Source organism: Populus nigra, chromosome 6, assembly GCF_951802175.1.
Source record: "Populus nigra chromosome 6, ddPopNigr1.1, whole genome shotgun sequence".
NCBI classification, from domain to species: Eukaryota; Viridiplantae; Streptophyta; class Magnoliopsida; order Malpighiales; family Salicaceae; genus Populus; species Populus nigra.
The window spans coordinates 8102018-8127111 of NC_084857.1; the positions used below are offsets into that span (position 1 = coordinate 8102018).

The 25094-nt window shown below is 33.6% G+C and overlaps 2 protein-coding genes and 1 pseudogene across 2 annotated transcripts; all 3 read right to left on the reverse strand.

Moving 5' to 3' along the window:
- Positions 1-3820: 3820 nt before the first annotated feature.
- On the reverse strand, positions 3821-4676 carry LOC133695687 (small polypeptide DEVIL 4-like). Its single transcript, XM_062117611.1, has one exon. The coding sequence runs from the start codon at positions 4174-4176 to the stop codon at positions 4036-4038; it is 141 nt and encodes a 46-aa protein (XP_061973595.1). The 5' UTR covers positions 4177-4676; the 3' UTR covers positions 3821-4035.
- Positions 4677-9824: 5148 nt separating this feature from the next.
- LOC133695784 (serine/threonine-protein kinase STN7, chloroplastic-like) lies at positions 9825-14314 on the reverse strand (annotated as a pseudogene).
- Positions 14315-15959: 1645 nt separating this feature from the next.
- LOC133697885 (probable galacturonosyltransferase-like 3) lies at positions 15960-17713 on the reverse strand. Its single transcript, XM_062120707.1, has one exon. It carries the CDS (start codon positions 17570-17572, stop codon positions 16544-16546), a length of 1029 nt encoding a protein of 342 aa, XP_061976691.1. The 5' UTR covers positions 17573-17713; the 3' UTR covers positions 15960-16543.
- Positions 17714-25094: the final 7381 nt, after the last annotated feature.

The window sequence follows — 25094 nt, forward strand, 5'->3', positions numbered from 1 at the left end:
GACCAAAGTCCCACATTGGCTAGAAATGGGGAGGATCATGGGTATATAAGGATGGACAAATATCTCTATTGGTATGAGGCCTTTTGGGTATAGCCCAAGAGCAAATCCATGAGGGCTTAGGCCCAAAGTGGACAATATCATACCAATGTGGAGAAAAGTGGTGTCCATAGTCCTTACAAGTGGTATCAGAGCCAGGCCCCGGAGTTAGCCATGATGGATGAATCCTCGGAATGCCGAACAGAAGGTGGTGGGCCCCCAATCACGATGTAATCCATGGATCAGCTCTATTGGATAGGCGTGGTGCTCTCTTCATGGACGTGTCCTGATCCCAACACGGTGAAGAGGAGTTGACCTAGAAAGAGCAAACTCTCAAGTCAGGTAGTGCTCTCCGGATGCTTCATGGACGTGTCCTGACCCCAACACGGTGAAGTAGAGAATGAAGAATCCTGGTTGGTTGAGAGTGGACGGATGAATGATCGGTTTGAGGGGAGGCTCGGTGGTCCTTTGTTCGAGGGGAGGATTGTTGGGTATACGACCAAAGTCCCACATTGGCTAGAAATGGGGAGGATCATGGGCATATAAGGATGGACAAATATCTTCATTGGTATGAGGCCTTTTGGGTATAGCCCAAGAGCAAATCCATGAGGGCTTAGGCCTAAAGTGGACAATATCATACCAATGTGGAGATAAGTGGTGTCCATAGTCCTTTCAAGGCTTGATATTGAATAGATATTGAATTTATACAATATTTTAAATATAGAAAATCTTTTTTTAAGACAAAACTGTAAGAACACATGGTCAAATTTGATACAACACTGACACCAAATACAAGTACAAGCACAATCTCACGTTGATAATAACAATCATTGCGAGACATTTTATGGTGGTATAAAAATAATTAATAGTATTTTATTAGTTATCTCATAAACTTTATTTAATTTTAAGAAAAAATTAAACACAAAAAAGATAGAAAAAATAAAATACTTGACACAAAAAAAAAATTAAGAATATAAAATTCATAACCCAATAAAATAATAAGAATATATTTATATGAAGTTTTTCTCTTCTTTTTATATTTATATTTTTCTTTAAAATAAATAATAAAAAACAACTAATAAAATATCACTTATTACTTCCATATTATATAGAGAACGATAAAATGTCAGGTAGCAAGGTCTTCCAGTTTGTTCTAAAAACGAATGCACCCAAGAATAGCTCCTGTTTTTCTGAGCGATCTGTCGTCTAGAAACCCAACTACACAAGTGGACGACAGGAAAACGACTTACAATTAATTTGCCAGTCAATCTATCCGAAGGACAAAATGTTTGGTAATTGGCAATGCACCGTGTAAATTCCCCTGACTTGTTCGTAGTTAATTGATAGCATGAGCTCAAAATGGACTTTCTAAACTGAGTTGAGGGGCCTTACGACTTTATTTGAATAATTTCAAAATGGCCCGCCACTCATAGTGTAGGAGCCCTGAGGGGGGGCGAGAGAGGCAGACCAAGAGCTAGGCTTCATTCAAGAGAAGAACTGCCGCTAACACCGAAAAAACCGGGGGCGGCGGCTGTCCCCTGGCCCGGTCCGGCCCTAGCTAAGCTAGCTTTCTTTGAATTGGTGACTGGTGATTGAAAAAGAATCGGACATGGAAGGTGGAGGTGGGGTTTAAGATTAGGAGGGTGCACGTGGGCTTCATAAAAGCTGCTTTATGACCAATCAACCTGGTGTCCTCTCTCTCTCTCTCTCTCTCTCTCTCTCTCACGGAGTGAGGGGTGGCTCCTCCTTATGTGGCCGCTTTGGAACAATATTTTTTTTTATACCACTTCCAAAGCCCCCTTCGTGATACCACTTCCAGCTTTGGAACGACGATGCATTGGCTGGTTAAAAAGTTTGACCTTTTATTGAGTTTGATTTTAACTTTAACAGAAATGGGTAAAAGAACACGTAAAGGAAACGGATTGCAAACTAAAATAACATTTTTTTTTAATTTCAAATCCGAAAAGAAGGGCTGTTGAAATTATGTTTTTTTTTTAAAAAAATTAATTTATATTTTCATGTTCTTAAATTATTTTAATGTGGTGACGTAAAAGATAATTTTTAAAAAATAAATAAATAATTTTTTTAATATATTTATAAATTAAAAAACATAAAAATATGATAAACAATCTCACACGTCACTTATCAAACTCAATGCCACAAAAAATGCATTTCTCTTACACGTGTTATCCACCTCATGATAATCGTACACAGGTTACAGTTTCTGTGCATCTGAGCAGTGAGCTGAGAGAGGCTGAACAAAATCCAGCCTTCACTCGTACCGTTACTGTTGGATGCAACCACTCCTCATCTTTTACCGTACACGTGTCGCACGTGAGTATGGGCTGTACCCCAACAATGAGTTTTGACCACAAAGCACCGTTTGTTTTCTCGGCCAATCGCATTTTTGTTTATTTTTTAATTCTTAAATTATTTTAGTATATTAATATCAAAAATAAAATTTAAAAATAAATTTTTTTATAAAAAGCAACCTTACAATAATCTCAAGAAACTACAAAAATACCCGTTCATTTTATAATAATAGTGGTGGTTTTTTTTTTTCAAAAGAGCTAAACTAAATAAATAGTTTATTTATTCTATCATATACACCACTGTTGTCTGGTTGTAGACAAGAAAATCAAAGGCAAGATCAGGACAGAGACAGGTGAACAAACTTCAATAATTATATAAAAATGGGTTACTATCAGTTATCACAACTTCTCATAAAAAAAAGGGACTCGTTGGTTTTTTTTTTTTTTGAAAAAATAATGAGATTTAATTTTAAAATACACAAAGAGATACAAGTTTTGGATCAGAATCAATTATGAGTCATTTTTTTTAATGTTTAATTAAACAATTGCTGGGCTACGTGACATTGTTTTGTATATACAATAATAGAAGAAAACAAGTCAAATAATACATGATGATTAAATAGGAAGGCCTACCATCACAGCTAAACCTCACTTCCAATGGTTAATGGACCTACTACATCTACCAGCTGATTGCATCTGAAGTTGCTTTATCTTGGACCGTCCAAAGCTACAAAAAGATGTGTATCTTTTTTTGTGCTTGAAGATGTGAGAGTAACTCTCAAATCTAATCATTTTTTTTTTTTTAAAAAAAGTAAAAGTCAAATTGACGTCCAATCTCTTTAAATATAACCCTTTCGCTAATTACTCGATATTAATTCCACACCCCCGTCATCTTTATTATAACGAAGTTTTGGTTGTGGATTACGTACGTGTTCATACACTTTGGGACACGAGGAATACAACTTCAGGTGCATCATATCTCCTTCATCTGAATTATGAACTTTACACGATCTTAAGTTACATATTCTAGCATCAGCTGCCTAATTCTAACATGTGTGTGTGTGTAGGTAATAGTAATTATGGTTAAGACAAGAAAATATATAGAGAGGATCCCGGCCCCCACTCTCCTTCTCCAGAGATGCATACGGAGCAACTCTTCTTACACGAATCTATCTGTGCCTCAAGAGATTCAGACGCATGAAGTGTCAAGCATGAGAAAGGAAGTAATTGGGTTAATCAAAGAAAATAAAACTTGAGAAAGAACACGTATCTGAAGTGGCTGTGTCATTCATGCCAAAGCAAAAGGAAAATATATAAAGAGCAAAAGAAAGGGAACTAAAAGGATTAGCCAGACCAGTACTAAATTATAAGGCAAAGCTGATCAAGAACATGCATGCTAATTGCCACGAGGAAAAATAATAGTACAAGACTAAGAAATTAAACTAAAAAGAATAGAGAAACAACATCAAGAATTGCAATAATTTGTTAGATGATATACCAAAGCTTTGATCCATACTATCCCATGTATACATTATCTATGCCTCATAATTAAGGCCAAGCCATAAGAAAATTTGTCAAGAACTCTCCCATAAGAATGGCAGCCCTGCCGCAGCTATTTACACTCCACCAAGAAAAAAAAAGAGAGATCCCCACCAAAACTATGGCTAGCTAGGAGCAGTTGACAGTGTTAATCATGCCAGCATACTAACATGACCACACATCTCCTTATTATGTAAAGCCTAGCCCTTTGTTCTCTAAGGACAGCACCTAGTCCTTTGCTTGATATCCTTCTCTTCGAGCTTCCCATGCTAGCACTATTAATCTTCATCTCCACTGAACTTTATTTATTTTTTCTTTTTTTTTTGGAGGGGGGCACTGAATTGAATGGCAAATGATTTTTTGAGCTGCAAGTTTGTGAGTTGGCTTGAAATGGAAGTGCAAGAAGGGGAGATTGTTTATATAGTAAGATGGGTGTGGTCCTAGCTAACACTGGTCTAGTAAAGAGCCAACGATGGGGCATGAAAGGGCTCGCTGTGCCCCTGAACCCTCCAGACAATAATACCATACATCTAGGCCCCGCAGCCCCAGTTGGGACCATATCCAAAGACTCCCTAGTAAAATGATAACAAGAATCCAAACAAGTCCTTTCTCTCTTTCCTCTTCTCTTGCCTTGCCATGCATGCTCCATAATCTACACTATATCCTAACCTGTGTAGGCAAAGAGGCACCACCCACCTGCTTCAGTAAGGTGACAAATTTCTTAGCTGACGGGCTGCTTTTCAATTTGTAAATGATGATGTGATCATAGTTTGACAAAGAATTCTACTACTCCTACTTAATTTCTCTTTTATAAATTGTATTTTGTTGTTGTTGTTGTTGGATCCACCTAAAAAGGTAATAGAAGAGAGTTGAATCGTACATCACAATGCAGTATAAAGTGCCCTTTCAGCATGTTTAAAGGCTATAACGAGCTCATTTTTGAGACTCGTTTCAGTATAACAATATAATTTAAGAATTTCACGGCAAACACAAATTCAACGACTTATGAATAGAAACAATGTAATAATTATTTTACCGTTCCAAGATAAAATTATTGAACTAGTAAGGTGGTAATTTCTTTTTATAATATTTATTAATTATTATTATATTGATAAATAATAAGTTAATTTATTAATATTTTCAAGTACAATGAAATGACTAATTTGTTCTTAAAAAAATTTAAACTTACATCCAAAAGTTTTTTATATTTTTTCATCCTCGTTTTTTTAGTTATAATCAAATTGATTAAGAGATAATTTAACATTTTAATAAAAATAATATATAATTTATTAACTAAAAATAGTTGATGTGTATAAAGCATGCACTAACATGCGGATAGCCTCAATCTTTAGACTGTTCTTGAGGTCTCATAAAATGGAAAAATTTCACCTTTAAGGTGGCATTGAAAGCATCCCGATATACTATTCCTGGTGGTTAGGTGCATCGGTTTGACTTTAGCAGGTTTTTTTTTCTTCCTCTCTCTTTTCTCTTTATTCTTCTTGAGTTTTGTGACGAATGCGAAAACATAAAGGTGTTATGTCATTTGTATTTTTTTTATCTAATTTAATCATTATTATTTTAATTGCTATTTATTTTTTATATATATATTTTTCAATTCCATTTCTCATTATCTGGTTTCATTTAATTTTTATATCAAATTTAGTTTTTATTCTTTTGGTTGTTTTTTTTATCTTTTTATTAATTGAATTGTATTTTTAATTTCATCATTTAATATTTGATTTTAATTTTTTATGTTAAATTTGGTCTCTATTTTTTTCATTTCTATTTGTTTTTTTAATCTTCTTTTAATTGCATTTTTTTTCAATTCAATCCCTCGGTATTTTATTGATTAAGAATTTTGCTTCGTTATTTTTTAGAGTTTATTTTCTATGAGTTTATTTTTGAGCTCATAATTAACTTAGATCACAAGTTTTAAAAGTTAACACAAGTTGACTTTGGTTTTTTGGGTAATTTTTAAAATTATTTTTTTTTAATTTTGTTCTTCAATATTTAATTTATTAAGAATTGATCTTCGTGCTCTTTTTTTTGTATTTTTCTTTCAATGAGGTTATCTCAATCCTATGTCTATAATAGCGAGGTTAATGAGTTAACCTGAGTTAACTCTTGTAGTTTTTCTTCAATCCTTTTTTTTATTTTATTTTTTTAGCTTCGCTTTTCAATATTAAATTGTTTGATAATTGAGTTTTATAATTTTATTTAATTTGCTTTCGAAGAGATTACCCTGATGTTACAACTAGAACCAAATTACGAATTTAGCATTCTAACTCAAATGGGACCGGGTAGGTTTTTTTATTGGTTTTATTTTTTTGTATTATTAAACCGAGTTGAGTCAATGAATCAAGTCTCAAATTTCTTTTGCCTTTTAAAACATTTATATAATTTTAACCTTTTTTTTACATTAAAAAAAAAATTTGAATCGAACTTGTAACATAGCACGAGCATAAATGTCTAAATCCTCTCATACGTGGACATGGGAACATATGATACACGGGTGTTGTCACCCTCCATGGATAATTTAACGCATTAAATTTTTTTTTCTCTCTTTCGATGTTTACCTAAATTAATGTTAGTTCTGGACCTTTCTTGCATTATCTAGAGGATTTTGGATGAGGGATGAGAGACTTGTCTGCTTATATCTACGTGTTTTGGCTGTACGTCCATGTGTACGAGGGATGGCCATACGCTTCCTTTTACATGCAATGAAGAACCATTACGGTATTTCATCAGAGAGAAGGAGTAGAACTCAATTGAATCGAGTCCTTTTTTCTTTCAGTACAAAATAGTGTTAAGTATGCTTTGATTTTAATTTTATTTTTCTCGGTAGGGGGAAGGGGTGTGGAGCTGCTGTGCTCGTGATTATCATGCGCGTTACTGTTGTTAAATGAAAGGGTAGCATTGCATCAAACATTGTAGATCAACGGTTTAATTGAAAGAATGCTAGATAGAGGACTAATGTAGCACTTTGCCTGAATAGAATTACCAGTGAATTGAATAACGGCCACACATATATGTTTTTTTTTATTTTTTTGTAATAGTTGAAATCATGTTAGGTTGTTAACCTTGCAGGAGACCAGATGAGAATAGGATCTCACCGACATTTTAAGTCCAGATATCTGATGGGAATTTGAATCCAATTCTCATACCTGGTTTGAAATCTTGCTCAAATATTTGACAGGGTGGTCGTATTGGGTGCATGGAAAACCAACTAGCTAGCTAAATAAATAGCTGTAGTGCTCACACTTGCATGGGCATCCAAATCACATGATTCCATTTTGCTGTGAAATAAAATCAAGGAGGACAAATTCAAAATCTCCCAGGAACCTCCAATCCCCAGTAAAAAGCAAAAAGAAGCAAGAGCAAGTCAAGAAACTGAGATTTCAAGGTTATATGGCCAAGATTCCACCATAAGCATACACTGCCAGCCTTGATAAAATTAATGTAATTAGATCGCACAAAACCCAATTGAGTGAATGATTAAATTAAGGACTAAGTTAGACTTGAAATCCAAAAGCAAGCCACCGCTCGCTCTTGGTGATCTCGTGTTCCTCCCATTTTTCACTAAGGCACACCAACTTCCATTAACCCTCATATATTCTGATAAATATCATAACTCTAATCTCTGATCTCTTTGAACAGCTAGAAGTTGTCGATGTCGATTTAAGAGCCCATCAGTAAGTTGTTGGTTCTTACAAACTCTCCTTAGAACCTGGACAAGATCATATTTAGATGCTATATGTAGTGCTTATCTTGGATATACAACACATGAGCCTAGTTGTTTCAATGATTTGGGTGATCATAGGATGATTAGTAAATATGTCATAAATATCTTTTGAGATTCCTCAGTCCAACTGTAAATATTTGTGTCTCGTCATATCAGTTGAGTTCATGTTTTAGACAAGGTATCATCAACATACTAAACCTTGCAGGTTCGAAATATTCTGCACACCATATACACTCATAATCTTTATATAATATGTATGTGATAGTCCGTTATGTCATGACTGCATGCAATGAAAACAGCTATTTAAAACCATGGACTCAACTAAATTAGATACAATTATTAATGGTGATTGATTAAATATTCTAATTGCACTGTAAACAAAGAGTTACAGGTGTTGTTTAAGTGTTTTTTGCTGGGCTTGTTGTACTATATACATACATAAAAACAGCCTTGTTGTGCTGAACAAGGTGGTCAGATTTGCACGTGAAGGTCTCGTGATTTACAATAACATTGCCTGTGATGGACTCAACATCAATATTATTTCTTATCTTCGTTCAATAAGCTTTGAAACCATAGTACTACTTTATATTAATATCTGGTCCACCACCATATGTATTATTCTACTTTGACGTGCTTATTTATTTATTTATTTATCAAGCAACTTTCTTCTCCCTCATGTTGCTGTACGTACTTGATTTCTCCTCACCTTGAAGTTAGTTTAATTCCTTCAATCAATCATTCAAATGGCCATAACTTAGCATGGACTCAACAATATACTCCAATTTAAACAAAACAAGAAATAAAAATAAAAACCGATCATATGTAATGGTTGTATTTTCTCGAGCAATTCAAATTCTGACGTAAACTTAGGAAGTTTGCAAGAAACCCTCTGTGTAATTATAAGCCAAATATCATTGAATCAATTATGTACGAACATGTATTTAACATGCGATAGCTAGTGTCTTTGCTTAGTTGACTAACCAGGCCAGCCAGGTTATTGCTGTCCGTTCTAAAATTAGATGATTTTAGCATGTTGGATGACTCAATTGCCTGCCCAGTCTTAGCTAGCCAATGCCACTATCACGTAAGAATATTTAGGGAAATGTTTCCGATCACAACTGGAAATTAAATCTCATATTGCTTGAAGAATGAACAAATTAAGAGCTAAAGTTGAAGAATAATGTTCGAACAGTATAGACATGAATAACTTAATCAAGTGATGCTACCATTAATACATGCAGCTACATAGATTTTCATAAGTTTACTTATTATTAGTGTCTATTAATTTGAAGTTGTGTTGTGATTTTTACTTGTATGTTTTTTGGTAAATAATTTGTGAACCTTTTTTCTTTTTTTTATCCCATGCAAAAAACCTTCTTCGACTGGCAGCATGCATGTGACCTGAAAAACAAATGAGGAATCTTATTCTTTTAAAAAGTTCATATACAGATGATTCGACTCGGAACGATGTTAGTGGGCTAAGGAGTGGGAGCATAGCAATGTGATCAAGTGCCAGTGGCAATATATGTGCCATCAAGAAACTAAATTTGTGGACCTTTTCTCCTCAGCTTCTCTCTCTGTTTTTTTTTATTATTATTCGCAGCAGCTGTCGTTGACCGGGACTTCTGAGTTCGATCTGTTCTGGGAGAGTCAGTGCTGTTCAACATGGATGAGCATAGCCCCAGTATTCTTTGCAGGCCTTGGTGTCTTCAAGCTGCGAAAAGGTAAGGCCCATAAAAAGCCAGCTTGAGTACAGAACCCTTTCAGTAAAGGAGCTAAAAGTTAGTCAAACTCGAGAATGAAAACTTTTAATTGAATGTTTCTTATTTTACTAGGAGCTGGGAGCTAACTGTTCCTAATTTCCTACACAACGTAGTACTCAAAATCCCATAAAAACAATAATTTGACGAACCTTAACAGAATTGGCATAGGCCCGATCTGAAGCTGTCAAAAGCGGTGATAAAAGAAAGAAATTGAAAAGGTCGATGCTCAATAGCAGTATCTACTTTTCTCTATAATCATCAATACTGAGAACGCACGTTCACTTCCCATTTCTTTAAACTATAAAGCAAGCATCATGATTCAGTTTTTCTATGGAAAAATACATTCAAAATGCCGTGCCCAGATCGTGTCTGAATATTCAAGTACTTGAGCAGGTATAGTGAAGACTTTAGAATGCTTCACAGCAGTTGCACTTCATTTAATCAAATCCTTTCTATAAAATTTATCATTCCCGAAGGAGCTTACACGTGCGGTCAAAAGATTACAAGTACGTTTCTCCAAAGATTCCAGCTAAGTTCATCTTTGAACTTGATTTTCTATTTCACCAAAGTAGTCACATATAATAATGCAGATACAAGGTTTAATTAAAAATCTATGTACAGTTCTCATTCTTCTGTTGGAATCCACCGGTTCCACCATGGGCTCTTCCTTCGTTGGTTAAGCTCATCCATGCTCTCATTCAATGTTTTTAAGATCTTCCTTTGCAGCCGAAGAACCTAAGCAAGAGCATTCTTTTTAGGGCTTGCCTTCTTTTTCGGCTCTTGTATTTCCTAAAAATAAAGAACTGCAATTGTCAAAGGTTTTTCAGTGAACAATCAAGTTGAGATTAATTTTTCTTTTAGTTCAGAAACAAACTCTGAGTTCTTGAAGTTGAGCTTCTGTGAAGCCGCCCTCCTTCTCTGTTCCCGATTTTGCCATTAGCTGAATAACCCACCTGGCAGCTTCTCCATAATCCTGTTGGGTTGCTCGAAATAATTGCAGCCTGAGATTCTGCATGAGGGACAAAATTAATAGTCCTTCCCTATCAAAGTAAGGATGAGCTAAACCTCCTTTTGCACTTATTCTTTGTCCTGCTTTATATCGGACCATCAAAGTTAGAAGTTCCCATCCTATCCCACCATCTAAATCCAATAACTCAAAACCCCTTCGAAGATCAGAGCTGGCACGTGTCTCTAAGCTTTTCCTCCATGCAATTAGGTCAAAATCACATCGTTTTAAATGACGGTTGAACTGTATGAGCCACTATCAGAACGTAGTCCAGGAAAAGCCTGTAAGAAGAGGTGTTAAAAGTTGAAAACAGCTAAAAATTCGATCACAATTAGTCCAAACTGGCCATATGTTATGATTGACCAAATTAACCACACGAAGAAGCATGAATTGCTAATATTTTTCTATTTCAAGGGCTAATGCTTAAAGGAGAGTTTCTCACAAGCAGTTTGACCAGCTGAAAATTTGAATATTTCACAAGCAGCTTCTTCAATTTTGATCAATTGAAAGTGGCATTATAAATAAGAACATTTCAAACAGTTTCTTGTTGTCATATTTTAAAATAGTAAATCAATGCAACACTGAACCAATGCTAACCTAAATGCAAAATTCGTTTCCCTTTCCCTCAGAGACAGCATCCACTAAGTTTTATTTTTACCCATCATTTACGGTTCCAGTACTCTTGTTGCAAATGTCTGTGCATGGATCTGCAGTTCTTGAACTGTTTATATGAAAGTCACTGCTTAATGACTCTAGGTACAAACTGATGCGTGGTAATCAAAGTATTCAGCACTTGAACATGGTAACTATAATTTCTCAGCAATTTTCACTCACCATTTGTAGGAAGATCAGACCATATCAAATCTATCAGGCAAGTTCATCTGTTTATCAAAAGCATCAGAAGACAGATTAATTCACTGAGAGAGGATTCCAGGCTCATGACAATCAAATTAGGGGATATTGTGGTTGGTATTTGCACCTGCCAAAGCACTGGGGAAAGTGCAGTTGCCACTGGAGCTGAGGGTGCGGATGGAGTTTGTGTGCTCATGATGTATTGCTCTGGTACAGCGTATCTGAGAAAGGATGGATCGTGAATAAAATATGATAACCAGGAGAGATTGGAAAGCAGAAATCATGTGAAGAAATTAGATGCTGTATGTCAATTGCACCTATGGATATCAAACAATGATGCAAAATTGAAGAACCATCTGAACATTAAAAAAATTAGTTAACAATGCCTGTTTCTGATTGTGAAGTGTCGTGGCGATAGACAGAAAGAGTACATAAAGGAATTCAAATGTTACATAAAACATGAGAAAAGGAAAGCTCCTCTTGGGAATTTGAAGAATGAAATTCCAGAAATATGAAATGGACGACAAGCATGATTCAGACTGAATTGATCAACAAATGAGTCTCTGTACAAATTCCAGTTACTCATGAAGAAGTTGGAGATTCAACCTATCATATAGTTAACCTTCATAAAATTATCAACAAATTATCTTGTAGCTGTTGTTGCATTGCGAGAAAGAATTGTAGCTCATTGTGAGAAAGAAAGTACCTCCGGTCCAAAAGAAATTCTTTTGGAATATAATTGATTCCCACTCGCAAATCCGCTGCAGCTCCAAGATCAATGGTCTTAAATGTACGAGACCCTGCTCCAGTTTTACATGAAAATATGAATCATTTGATCTTAGATTTAATTTGACCTTTTATGTTTAGAAGAAATCTTGATGTCATTACGTTCAGAAAAAATAATGTTCTGCGGTTTAATATCCCTATGCACAATTCCTGTTGAGTGAAGACCATCCAGCACAAATAAAAGTTGTGTCATGATAGTTTGAATGATTCTGTTATCCCTCTCCAGCCCCTTAGGCAAGTCCTGAGCCTCTCCTAGTATCATTGTTTCTACCTGACCATGTACGTAATATTACTTAAATTGGTGCTGATTATCTGAATAAGCTACGATTTAAAATTGAAGCACCTTAGTGCAATCAAGTCCAAACCAACTATATCCAAGAATCAGTTAAGAGGAGAAAACATGATAATTTTCCTTTTCAGGATGCGAAATACAATGATATTAAACCCCGGTTATGACATTACATCAACAATAGGAAAACCTTATACCAACTAAAGACTGAGAGTTGTTGCGGGTCAATGGGAAGGATCAGTCTTTGACTTAGGCAATTGCAACTACAAAGTTCTCAAAGACAGCCCTCCAAAGCATAAAACATTAAAATCTAAGTGATGAGTTAATAAATGAAGAAGGCAACTGAGAGAATGTACCAACATTATAGGGGAACTCTTTACTCTGCATAAAATCATAAAGTGTGGCCTCTCCTTCATACCGCCATATGAGCCAATTTTCAGCTCCTTTCTTTGAAGAACTCTGAAAGCAGTTCCATATTGGCAATTCAAGTCACCAGAAAAGAAACAGAATGTAAAACAGCACGAGCTATCAGCTTGATTTTCTTAATTCTTGAGATAAAGATACCGTTAATTTATATGGTAGTAGCAGTCGTAATAGAGCAACACCTCAAGAAATCCGTACACAAAAACAGCACAGCCGTTTGCACAAGCTCTTCAAACTCGTTCATTCATCCAAATTTCCACTGCCCCGTATTCAGTAGCCTTTTTCAATACTTTAAGTCACCTTCCTTCTGATAAGGCAACTTAAAAACCACAAATTAATGTGCTATGTTCATTTCCTTGAGGCATTCTTAAACATTGACAGCTAAGGTGCATATGCAGCACTCACAAACCATTAGCAAAACATCAAAAGCACCAAAAGAATTGATTTATTAGTTTTCCCTTTTAATCATCCGATCGTCTCAAGAAACAATCAGTGGAAAAACCCTCTACAAACATCTGATGTTTGCAGAGGGTTTGAAGGTATGAATATATTAGCTTAGACAGGATAACTAATAAAGAAGGGGCAGAAATTGGTTAAATTAATGTGATGGAACAATTTTGTAATATCTAACCACTACAATTTTAGTCAAAATACCAAATTAGACACAATGAGACAATTTATTCCAGAGTCAATTTCTGTAAAAAACAAATAAATCAAAGTAAGTTGTTGACAACAAAGAACAATTTCATTAAACACTTTATACCTTGGAAGAAGGCTTCTTTGTCAACGAAGCCCTATAAAGTATAAACTACTCCAAAAGCTCCCTCGCCCAACTTCTTCCCCAAAACGAAGTCATCCTGTCACCACAAACCAACCCAATAACCACAAGTTACATGCAATCAGAAAAACACAACAATCATCCAGAAAAAGCAGCAAAACCAATCACAACTTGCACTAACCTTCTTAAAAGTGGGCCTAAACAATCTCTCAGCAAAAGCAAGAAAAAACATGTCAAAGAACCCAGGCGCCACACCAGGAGTGGCCCAAAGGTAAGACAAAGTACCCAGAGCCAAAGCAGCACCAGGAACTGTAAGTGTCAACCCACTTGGCTTTGGCAAAGTGCTTCTGTATATGATATCACCACACTCCATAACTGTACATGGTAATCCGACATCTACACCCAAAAAAAGAATGTGAACTGCATCCAAGAACTCACCTCCTGATGATGCAACAACTGCAAGTGTTTTCGGTTTTGAAGTTATGGTTGTTATTGAATAGGGTTTGAGGTTAAGTTTTTTCCCAAGAAATGGAGATGGGGGTTTTGGCTTGTGAGTGCTGTGGAGTTTGATGGGCACACTGTACTTCCTGATGCCACAGTGGCCATGACTGTACAGAGAAAAGGTTTTACTTGAGTCTCTGCATCAAGTATCGAGTCACTGGTTTCCCTTGAATCATCTTCTTCAAATTTTGACCACTGGTCTCTCTCCTTTCTTTCTTCATTTTTTTTACCTTCGATTTTTTGAGCTTGCTTTTATAGTGACAAGTATCAGAGGTATTTTTGTGTGGATAGTAAGTTAGTAACGGTTTGGTGTGGGAGGATGGAAAAGGCAGAAGGGCAACCTACACCACAGATGACACGTGGAAAATCCTCAATTTAGAAGTGGATCGACTATGTTTATTTCATGTAAAATATGTTTCAGTAATTTATTTTTCTTATTTTCTTGTACTTGGTCCCCTTGAAAACATTTGATTATTAAAAAATCATTTATTTTATCATCAAAGGAGAAAATAAATTGAAACAAAAGAAAGCAGCTTATAGTTATCAGAGATGAAAACATTTTATGAAATTATCTTTGCCCATGGACTCCACCATTAGTTAATTATTGTTTTTTTTCCCCTTTGTAACTCTTATTTTCATATAGATAAACTATCAAATAATTATTTTCAAGTAGCTTTTATTTGCATGGTTAAGAAATTAAATGTAATATATTTTTTAAAACAAATTATTTTTATATAAAAAATATTTTTAAAACAAATTATTTTACATGAAGTAAGTCATAGTTAACTCGAAAATACCAGAAAAAGATATTTGGTTTCTACAAGGCTGGTGAAAGACAAGCCCAACCCCTGGCGTTTCTCCTTGTCCTTTTGGGTCTATCTACCTGAGCAGTCCAAGTCTGCTAGGGTGCCAGAGAAGATCGAGGCCTAATTTACTAAAGGGCCGAGCCCATATATAAAGGGCAAAGCAAGAAATAAGCCCACGTCCATGAAAACTGAAACGAGCCCGGTTCAAAGTATGGTTGAATTCTTTGTTACATCGGCATCGTGATTGGTCTTATTTTTTGAGACTAGGAAAACGAGAGTTCAGAGTTGCGTAGGCACGGAGTATGTCGAAGGATTGCAGGGTGGGGCGGTGCCAATCTGTTTGCTTCCATATTCTAAACCTTTTATATCAATATTTGGGGTCCATTATTGCCTTTGAATTGCCCTTTTGTGCTGTTCTCAGAACTGATCCGTGCCAATTGCCATTTCTTTGATTAATCCTCTTCAACCACACACGTTCAATTCCCTATATAGCAAGATCCCCACTGTAATGTTTTTTCTAGCAAAATGCAGCAGCGTCCATCAATGGTGGAGGTAAACTTACGTGAACCTCAAATTCAATCCACGTGAATTCAAACATTTTTCTTTTTCCCATGTCTCTAATTACCAGTACAATGCGCGGCTGCCTGCATCGAGAGTAGAAGGTATACACTCATCCTGCATACTTTTAACCTGTTCATTCAGAGCTTCTAGAAGAACAAATCAATAACCGTATGGTACGCCTGGGCTCGAATGAAAATCCGGATGGAAGCCAATTTTATTTACGCGCTGGATAGTTGATTGAGCATGACGACCTCTCATAACTTTGATCTTATATACCCCGTGAGCCTCATTTCAAGCATTGCGGGATGGGCGGTGCACAAGTGATATAAACCCCGTGGTCATTATATTCTCAATAAAAAAGAAAAAGAAAAAATAGAGTAGTTCAAACAATCTGACCTCTGCGTACTAGATTCACTGTTTAACATGTTAAACAAATAGGAAAACCCTGCCCGGAATCAATTAGAGACAGCAGGAAAAGGAGGGTTCAATTTCTCTTTATTTTCCTTGCCTGAAACTGGAAAGCTTTGGTTGATCAGCAAATCAACAAAAAGAAGAAAAGAAAAGGTTCCAAAAACTGGTTTTAAATTAAACAACTTAAAGATTCTAGCCAAAACAATGCCATCCATTACCTACGACAGTCTAAGGCCCACATCGATGGTGACAATTTTTATCAGCGGACAAACATTAATCAAACACTGTAGAAAGTGGACACATCTTATTGGTATTTAGCAATACCTCTTTCACTTTCCACTCCTATTATCCTATACAAAAAGCAATAATTCCAAAACCCCCTTGAAAACCATTTTCCATGATAAAACCCACCGCAACCGCAACCGCAACCGCCACCGCCACCTTTCCCTAACCATGCAACCAACCACCACCGGCCATTAATCCCCATGACATCCAACCAAAGATCTCACTTTTCCTCTACAATTTTTAAAGCAATCCAACACTCCTTTTTCCACAAAATCACAGCCGTTAACTTCCCCTTAACGGCCGTAACCCCCCAATGGTCTTAACTCTTGCATAGACCAGACAAAAATTCCCTCGTAAACTTTTGTCCTGACACCCTGACAATGAATACTCTCCCTCTCTCAAACACACACAAACATAAATCCTCAACCTCTGATCAAGATTTCAGCACCATCTCTAGCTATCACAAAACAATGTTGAATGACGATAAAGATCATAAGGGGCCCATAAATAATCCAATGGACACGGTCTTTTAGAGTCCAGCCTAAGCCACGGCTTGCCCTTACCACTCCAATGTAACAAACTAACCGGGCCAGGATGCAAATCCCTACACAACCCTTCAAGATTATCACCGCCTAGCCCGTGTTGATTCCATCTATGCTCAACACCCTCCACGTCACCAGCAAAAACAAGCAGAAAAGGAGGCAACGAACCCAGCTCGTAAATCCTATACTTCTTCTGTACTTTCATCCAGTACTCTAATCTTTCCGTGTATTTCCCTTCTCTCCATTTCCCTAAATCTATCACCATCACCCCCGTGTTGAAATAGCACGCTCTCCTCCCTCTCAACGACGCCGCACACGCTGAATTGGACCAAAATCGAGAATTAAAATAATTCGTAAAATTCGCGTGGCAGTATTCTGGTGCACCAAGTACGTGTGCACCTAAATTGATGTTCCATAACTTTGCCACGTCATCAACCAAGATTAAATCAGAATCGAAGTAAATGATTCTCCGCACGGACATCGGTAAAAGATCTGCGAGGTAGATACGCGCGTAATTCAACGGTTGATCGAGGGCCCGGCGAATGGAGGAGGAGATTTTACCTTTGACTAGGTCAGTGTTGAAGTGGTAGAGGTGGAAGGTTTGGTAAGGGAATGTGGAGGTGATTGTGCGTCGGAGGTCTGCACGACGGTGAGTGGCGATGAAGTGGAAGACTACATTTTCAGGACAGGCGGCGTGTTGGAGGACCGATAGGACTCCAGCGACTGAGCCGCGGAGATAGGTGGCATCGAGTGTCATTGCAATGTGAATAATGGAAGGATCGTGGTGGTTGTTGAGTGATGAAAGCCACGTCGTTTTGGGACATTCTCTGCCGTTTCGAAATGCTGGTGCTTCTCTAAAAGCGGGGAGTTCTGCGCTTGGTAAGCCGTGTACGGAAAAGACGACGGCGTTTAGGAAGAGAAAGATGGAGAGGAGTGACATGGTGTTTGAAACTTTGAATCTTGGTTGATAATAGTAGAGTATAGTTGGAAGAGGAGATGGTGATATGAGAGAGTGGTTCGGGGGTAGTTTAGGTATCTTCAGTGAGAATGTAGGATGTGTGGGCTAAAGCCAGGCTGGCAAAGACGCGTCTCCCTTGTTTTTGTTTGTGATTGAGGGTCAGGGACCAGGGGTTTTCATCCCGTGCTAGTTATGGCACCGTATGGACTAGCTGCCTTATTTTGAAAGCCGTATCATTTGATGGATATTTGATCTTGAATTCTTGATATCCTTCACCCTTTATTTATTTAATCAGCCTTGCATGCTGAGAGAATCTACTTCGTGGACATGTTAGATTGAAAAGAAAGCTAGATGTATGTATGGATGGATGGGCATTAAGAAATTCTTTAAAATTAGAATTCGACTAAACATAAAAAAAAAAAATCAAACGAACCCATCATTATTTAATTTATTTATTTATTTGGTATTCGATTTCTTTGTTTATATGTTTTTAATTTTTGTTAGGTCTGAAAATGAATTTGTATAATTCAATCTTGATTTGTATCATTTGTATTAACCAAATCTAACAAATTACAGATTGCATATATACTTAGTCATCATGTAAATATAAATGAATATCAAAACCACATTAAAGATGTGTTTGTTTTTAAAAACTGATTTCCAAAAAATTACATTCCAAAAATTATTGTATTGTTTGTTATTAAAAAAGTTGATTATAGAAAAATACTTTTCAATCAAAAGAAAATTTGGCTTGATTTTCAGGAAACTGTTTTCATTTTATTTTGGACGGAAAACACTTTCCGGAAGTTGTGAAAATTTTAAAAATGTCATATTATTTGTTGATTATATCAAATTTGGTCCTCAAACTTTTGATTGTTATATATATTTTGTTTTGAATATTTGTTTTTCAATTTCATCCCTTATAATTTAATTTTTATATTAATTTTGGTCCTTATTTTTATAATTGTTATTTACTTTTCCCTTATTATTTTTTAATTTAAATTTTTTATCTATCAAATTTGGTCCTCATTCTTTTGATTATTACTTATTTTATTTGAAATAATTTATGAAATGTTAATTATTATAATTTCATTTTTTATTTTTTAGATTTGATCTCTGATATTTTGATTATTATTTATTTTATTTGAGATAATTTATGAAATTATATTATTTTTTTCAATTTTATTCTCATTTAACTTTTTAATTTGTAAGATTTGTTACTCATTATTTTAATAAACTTAAAAAAAATAAAACATTAATAAGTTATTTTCGAGCTCATTTTTCATGACATAACCAAACACTGGAAAGTGTTTTCCAACTTATTTTCTATTACACTACCAAACATCGAAAAATAATTTACTTTTACAGAATTCACTTTCTTAAAATTTATTTTTTAAAAAAAAATTATTTTCCAGTAAATAAATATAGCTTAAAAAATACCAGAAATACATGGGTTAGATATTCTATTAACCCTCCTTTGATATGAATCGGGTTTTTTTGGTTCGTTTGGGCGTTGCTGTCCTTTGATACTCATCGGATTACATGGGCTGTAAATAGACGGTGAAGATTTATGATGTTTGTGGGACTTAAGTACTAGGCTGTAAAGTAAAATTAGGCATCCAAACCAAGACATAAGGTTGTACGAGAGATGTTATATTGTTTGTTTTTTAAAATGTTTTTTATTTAAAAATTTATTAGAATATTTTTTTATTTTTAAAAATTATTTTTAATATTAATATATTAAACCAATTTAAATAAAATATTTTAAATAAAACAAAATTCAATTTTTCAATGAAACGGGTGTTACGATTACAAACGGCTCCGGAAATTACTCAAATCAGTTACCGTTTGTTTATTTTAATATCAATAATCCACGTTAATTTATTGGACAGTGACTTCACATGATGTCTCAGGAGTAGTGAGCCGTGGGTAGGTCAATCTAGGCTGTGTATAGGGATAGAAGCACAAGCCTAATCCAAGGATACTTGCCCGAAGAGTTTCTTACTGGACTTTATTAGACCATTAGATTTTTATTTCTTTTGAGACCTGAGAGGGAAAACGTTGTTGGATCCTGAGAATCATACCTTCATCGATTTGATCCGGTGAATTTAATGCCTTTTAATGCTTCTGGATTCTAGCTTCTGATGCTATTTTACCCCGCTATCCCTCGACCTGGGGTTTTTTTAATAAATAAATTAAATATATAAAATTAATGGAATAAAATCGAAGTAAAACAAATATCTTGCAATGTTGCTTTTATTATAAAAAATATATAAGAATAAATATTTAGAACAACCACCATTTAAAAATAAAATTCAATTATATAAAGCATGAATTAGAGAAATATCTTTAGAAATTAAATACATACAAAATATTTAAAAAATAACCACTATTTTTTAAAAAATAAACTAAACAAAAAGTGAGAGAAATTAGATATTAATTTAAATATAAATTACAAGTTATTTTAAAAACCACGTATAAAAAAATAATTTTCTTAAAAACACCAAAATTATAAAAAAAAAACTAGGGTTCGTTGGGTCCAGCTCATTTCTAAGAGCCCACACGGAGGCTATAATATTTTTTTAAAAAAATAAGTCTAGTCGCTTGACTTTTGCCCAAATTCAAGATGATATCATAGCTAAAAAATCATGGCTAAAGTGTTTTTTTATCTAAAAACTCATTTTCAATCTATTTTTTACCACGAATACATGGAAAATACCCTGAGTACCTTAATAAATCCATCAATAACTTTAAAAAATCATCCCAAAACTCAAAATCAATCCTGAAGTTGAAATCTTCTCGAGTTCAAATATGTTTTTTAAGCACTTTCATGATAAAAAAAAAAAAACACCTACATTAAACTTCTATTGTCAAATAAAATCATTTAACACAAAGATCGACTATTTTGGTTGTCGGAATCGGTGTCGATGATATTTTTATCTATGTACCACATTCAGCGATCTCATTATTCTCTTTCAAACCATGGACTAGAAAAATATAAATTAAATTAATTTTTGTACTAAAATTGAATTGAATAAATATTGAGGAACTGGAAAAGTATAACATGTAAAGTTTGAGTGCTAGAGTGAATCTTTTATGGTAATTTTAAAATCATCATCCATTTATACAGTATTTTTCACTTTAGTTCCTTGTCTTTTAATTTTATCATTGGCCAATATATTTGATTTAATTGTCTTTTAATTTGACCAGGAAAAGATGCAATAGTGTAAAAAAAATGTTAGCGGCCAAACAAAAACATAATAAGTCCATAGTAAAATGTAATAGGATGAACAATACACATATACAATAAAAACTCCATATCATTTAATGTTTTTTATAATACAATTAGAAGATAGTTAATGAATGATATAAAAGATGTTTAAGAGTGTAGTTATGATTACAGTATCTTTACAAGGTGTTTTTTATTTAGAAATATATGAAATTATTTTTTTTTACTTTTTTTAATACTAACATGTCAAAATAAAAAAAAACACTAAAAAAATAATTTAAAGTAAAAAAAAATTATAAATTTATAAATCATGGTTTTCACTGAAAAAAAAAACACGTACATGGCAGTCTTAACACTGCTTGGACAATAAATGAGTTAGATTTGCAAATTAAATACCAACTTAGAGTGGGTGGTGGAAATTATAACATTGCCCCCTCTCTTCAGTTTTTTTTTTTTTTTCCAATAAACTTAAAAATGTACATGCTTCGCGCGTGTATTTCAATACCGACATATTTATCTCATGCATGCATGTGTGTGATACAAAAGTATAAATTTATGGTTATGTTCAGATTGAGTTGAGGTCAATTTTTTAAATATTTATATTATATTTATTATCTAATAAATAAAATAATCATTCAAAAAACTCTTTTTTTAAAAAAATTTAATGTCTTTAAAAAGTATTTCTTTTTCATTTCAGGAGGAGGGCATAGACTTCGAGCAAATGTGAAACTTTCTTACTACCTAATCTCCAAGATAATTTCTTGACGTTGATCTAATTAATTTTTTAATCAAGTTTGACTAGGTGTGTTTTAAAACTCAATTAAATACTTTTGATCTTTGAATCATGTGTTTTCTAAATTAATCAGAAGAATGGATGGAGTTTGATAACTATACCGTAGGTTTTTTGTATTGTTTTAAATTTATTGATCGAGCCTGTGCTATAAAAAATATTTAAACTTTAAATATAACATTTCTTGTCTCGATAAAACTACACTAAATTTAGCAAACACGTATTCACGTGTGGTTTGTCCATTTAGATGGATCGTACTTGCAAGGCGACGACTTGAAGTGGAAGAACTGTTAATGGCAACTATACATGTGTGTGGGGGCCTCAGCTTCTGTATTCGACGTAAAATTGGATTTCCAGCGTATAAAATATCTTTCAATTGGATCCGGGCCTCCCATCCGTATCTATTAGTGTTTTTTCTTTCTAATTTACTTAGCTTTCTGTATTAAGTCACTAAACATTCACAATAATGTTAGACGGAAAAGGACCGGTGTTGAGGATTAAATTTGTTCAGGACTACAATTGAAGAATGATACATAGGCTGGGGACTTGTATGAAATTCCTTCTTTTAACTTTCTAAAGCATGATTTGATGACTAGATTGCTTTTTTTTTAAAAAAAATGACATCCAGGTTTTTATTTTTTTATTTTTCTATCTTTGTTTTTTAATTATTATCAAATTATTTAAAAAGTAACTTGGTATTTAAATAAATATAAAATATTATTTAAAAACTAAAAGTAGCTAGCATGTGTAATGCTTGTGCTAGAAAGTACGACACGCTCGTGTTTTTTAGGCGGCGTGTGAGGTGCCTTCTAGCGGCTAAATGCTATTTTTTTGCAACAATATTAGAAGTATTCCAGTATCTTTTTTCTACTTGTCAAACGCATTTACACGACAATACGGTAGTTGAATTTCAATGAATTTTCTTATTTTTCCTCCCCCCTCTCTCCCCCCTTAGGGTTTGTGTCTACTCTTCAAAAAAAAAAAAATATCTCCTATCAATTTATATTTGTATTGATTTTGGTATTAATTTTTTTTATTGATATTTATTTTTATTTTAATACGTTTTAAAGTTGATTCTATAATTATATTTTTTTTGTTCATTTAAAAATATTATCATCACTTAGGTTTTTTTTTTTTTTCATGCCAGGAAACCTTTAACTTAGCCTGCGATGTAGCTAGAGTCTTATCTAATATATATATATATATATATATATATATATATATATATATATATATATATATATATTTATAACAAATGAGTCCCTGAGAAAATAATTGCCTATTTTAAAAGTAATGATATGCATATTGAAACTAAACATCAATTAAAAAGCCGCGGGGATGTCTGTTTGTGCGTGGTTTCCGAATGATTCCATGTCTAGTGATGGGTCTGATCAACCACCGCCAAACGAACAGAGGAGACAAATTAATCGACGCTTGTCAGTCACGAGTGGAACAGTAGTAGAAACATAAACACGCCACCAGAAGAGACAGCGATTGAACACATCATCCATCACCCAAGCATCACTCGTGAACACATGGAATGAATAAGACATAATTTGTTTTCTCAAAAATATTTTTTATAAATTTTTTTTATATAAAATATTATTTTTTTGAGGTTTTATAATATCATGAAAAATAAATTAAAAAAATATTTTTTATTTTTTAATTATATCATGAAAAATAAGCTATAATTTAATAATATTTTTTTTCAAGTCTATTAAAATAATAAAAAATAAATTTTACAAATTTAAAAGTTCAATGAAAATGAAATTAAAAAAAAATTAATTCATAAATTATCTCAAATAAAATAAATAACAATTAAGATAATAGAGATTAAATCTAACAGATAAAAAAAATTAAAAGATGATAAAATTAAAATAACAATAATTACAATTTCATAAATTATTTCAAATAAAAATAAGTAACAATCAAAAGAACAAGGACCAAATTTAATAGATAAAAAAATTCAATTAAAATAATAATAAGAGAAAAGTAAATAACAATCATGAAAATAAAAACCAAAATTAATATAAAAATCAAATTAAATCAAATTCTAAAGGGTGAAATTAAAAAAAAAAGAATTCAAAATAAAAAATATAACAATCAAAAATTTTAAAACTAAATTTTTTTATAATCAGCAAATAATATGATATTTCTAGATTTTTTACACTTGAAAGTGTTTTTTTTATTGATCAATTTGTTTAATAACAAATAAATTTAAAAAAATTTAAAAATAATTTCTAAAAAGTTACAAACGATTTATAAATAATAAATTCAATTCGAAATCACGAAGCGGCACTTGCACTGCAGGATGCTTCTTTTATTACTCTCTACAAACAGTATTAAATACACAAAAGTACAAGACTTTGACGAAGGAGAGTTTAAGCTGATTGGTTAAGAAAATTTATAATGCACCATGTTGGCGTAACTAATATTGATACAGAGAGTACATTTTAAAAATTACTTGAAAAAATTAATTTGTTTAACAGGGTTTTATTTATACAGGATCAATGTATTTCAAATAATAATTAAAGCTCCATTTTGGGGCGGGGATGAGGTGGGCTTTAACGCCCACATTCACCCATCCTTGTTTGGTTTGGTTGGCCCAGTTTTGTTTTTGCGAGAGACTGGCAGATTTTTTATTTTTTTTTAATTTTAAATTAATATTTTTTTTGGTATTTTCATATCATTTTGATGTACTGATATAAAAAATAATTTTTAAAAAATATAAAAATATTTTAATATATTTTTAAGTAAAAAATATTTTTAAAAAAATTAAAGTTGATATATTAATGAAAATTATATATTTTTCTACAGTCACCTTCACTGCTGTAACTACAAGTCTATAACTAGTACTAAAAGTCTTTTTAGAGTTTAATTTCAATGTCAAACACGTAGACATGGATATTTATTTTTGTGTTAAGTCGTGTTATAAAAAATTATTATTTTTTTATTTTAATTTTTTTTGTGGTTTTTATTGTAAACTAAGTTTTGAAAAATAAAAAATATATAAAAATATTATTTAAAAATTATTCTTACAATGTTAATGACTATCGAAGGGCTGCTTGGCTTAGATTTCTAACTTTTTTTTTTTATTTAAAAAAAGGGTTAAATAAAATAAAAAAACAAGTGAGAAAACTAAGACAAACAGGCACTGAATATCATTGCCAGTGCTGAGGTGGCGTGGCTGGAAACGAAGGCGACTTGTGCATTAATAACCCGGACCAACCAGAGATGACCCCTTGCATCAAAGATAACCAGAGATGACCCCTTGCATCAAAGATAACCAGAGATGACCCCTTGCATCAAAGATAGCCTATACACACGAGGCTTGTAGCTCCGTGGTCTTGGCAGGCTTTGCCCTGCCTGAGTGTCCTGATTCGAGCTCTTGTATGTATCCAGTACATGAGGGTTTAACTGCTGTGGTCAATTTGTGTGACTTGTTCCATCCCCGTCCCGAGTTCGACCTTTTATGTGTACGTCTG

Excerpts from the sequence above, each read along its gene's own strand:
- LOC133695687 (XM_062117611.1), bottom strand. The coding sequence starts at position 4,176 with ATGAAGATTAATAGTGCTAGCATGGGAAGCTCGAAGAGAAGGATATCA.
- LOC133697885 (XM_062120707.1), bottom strand. The coding sequence starts at position 17,572 with ATGTCACTCCTCTCCATCTTTCTCTTCCTAAACGCCGTCGTCTTTTCC.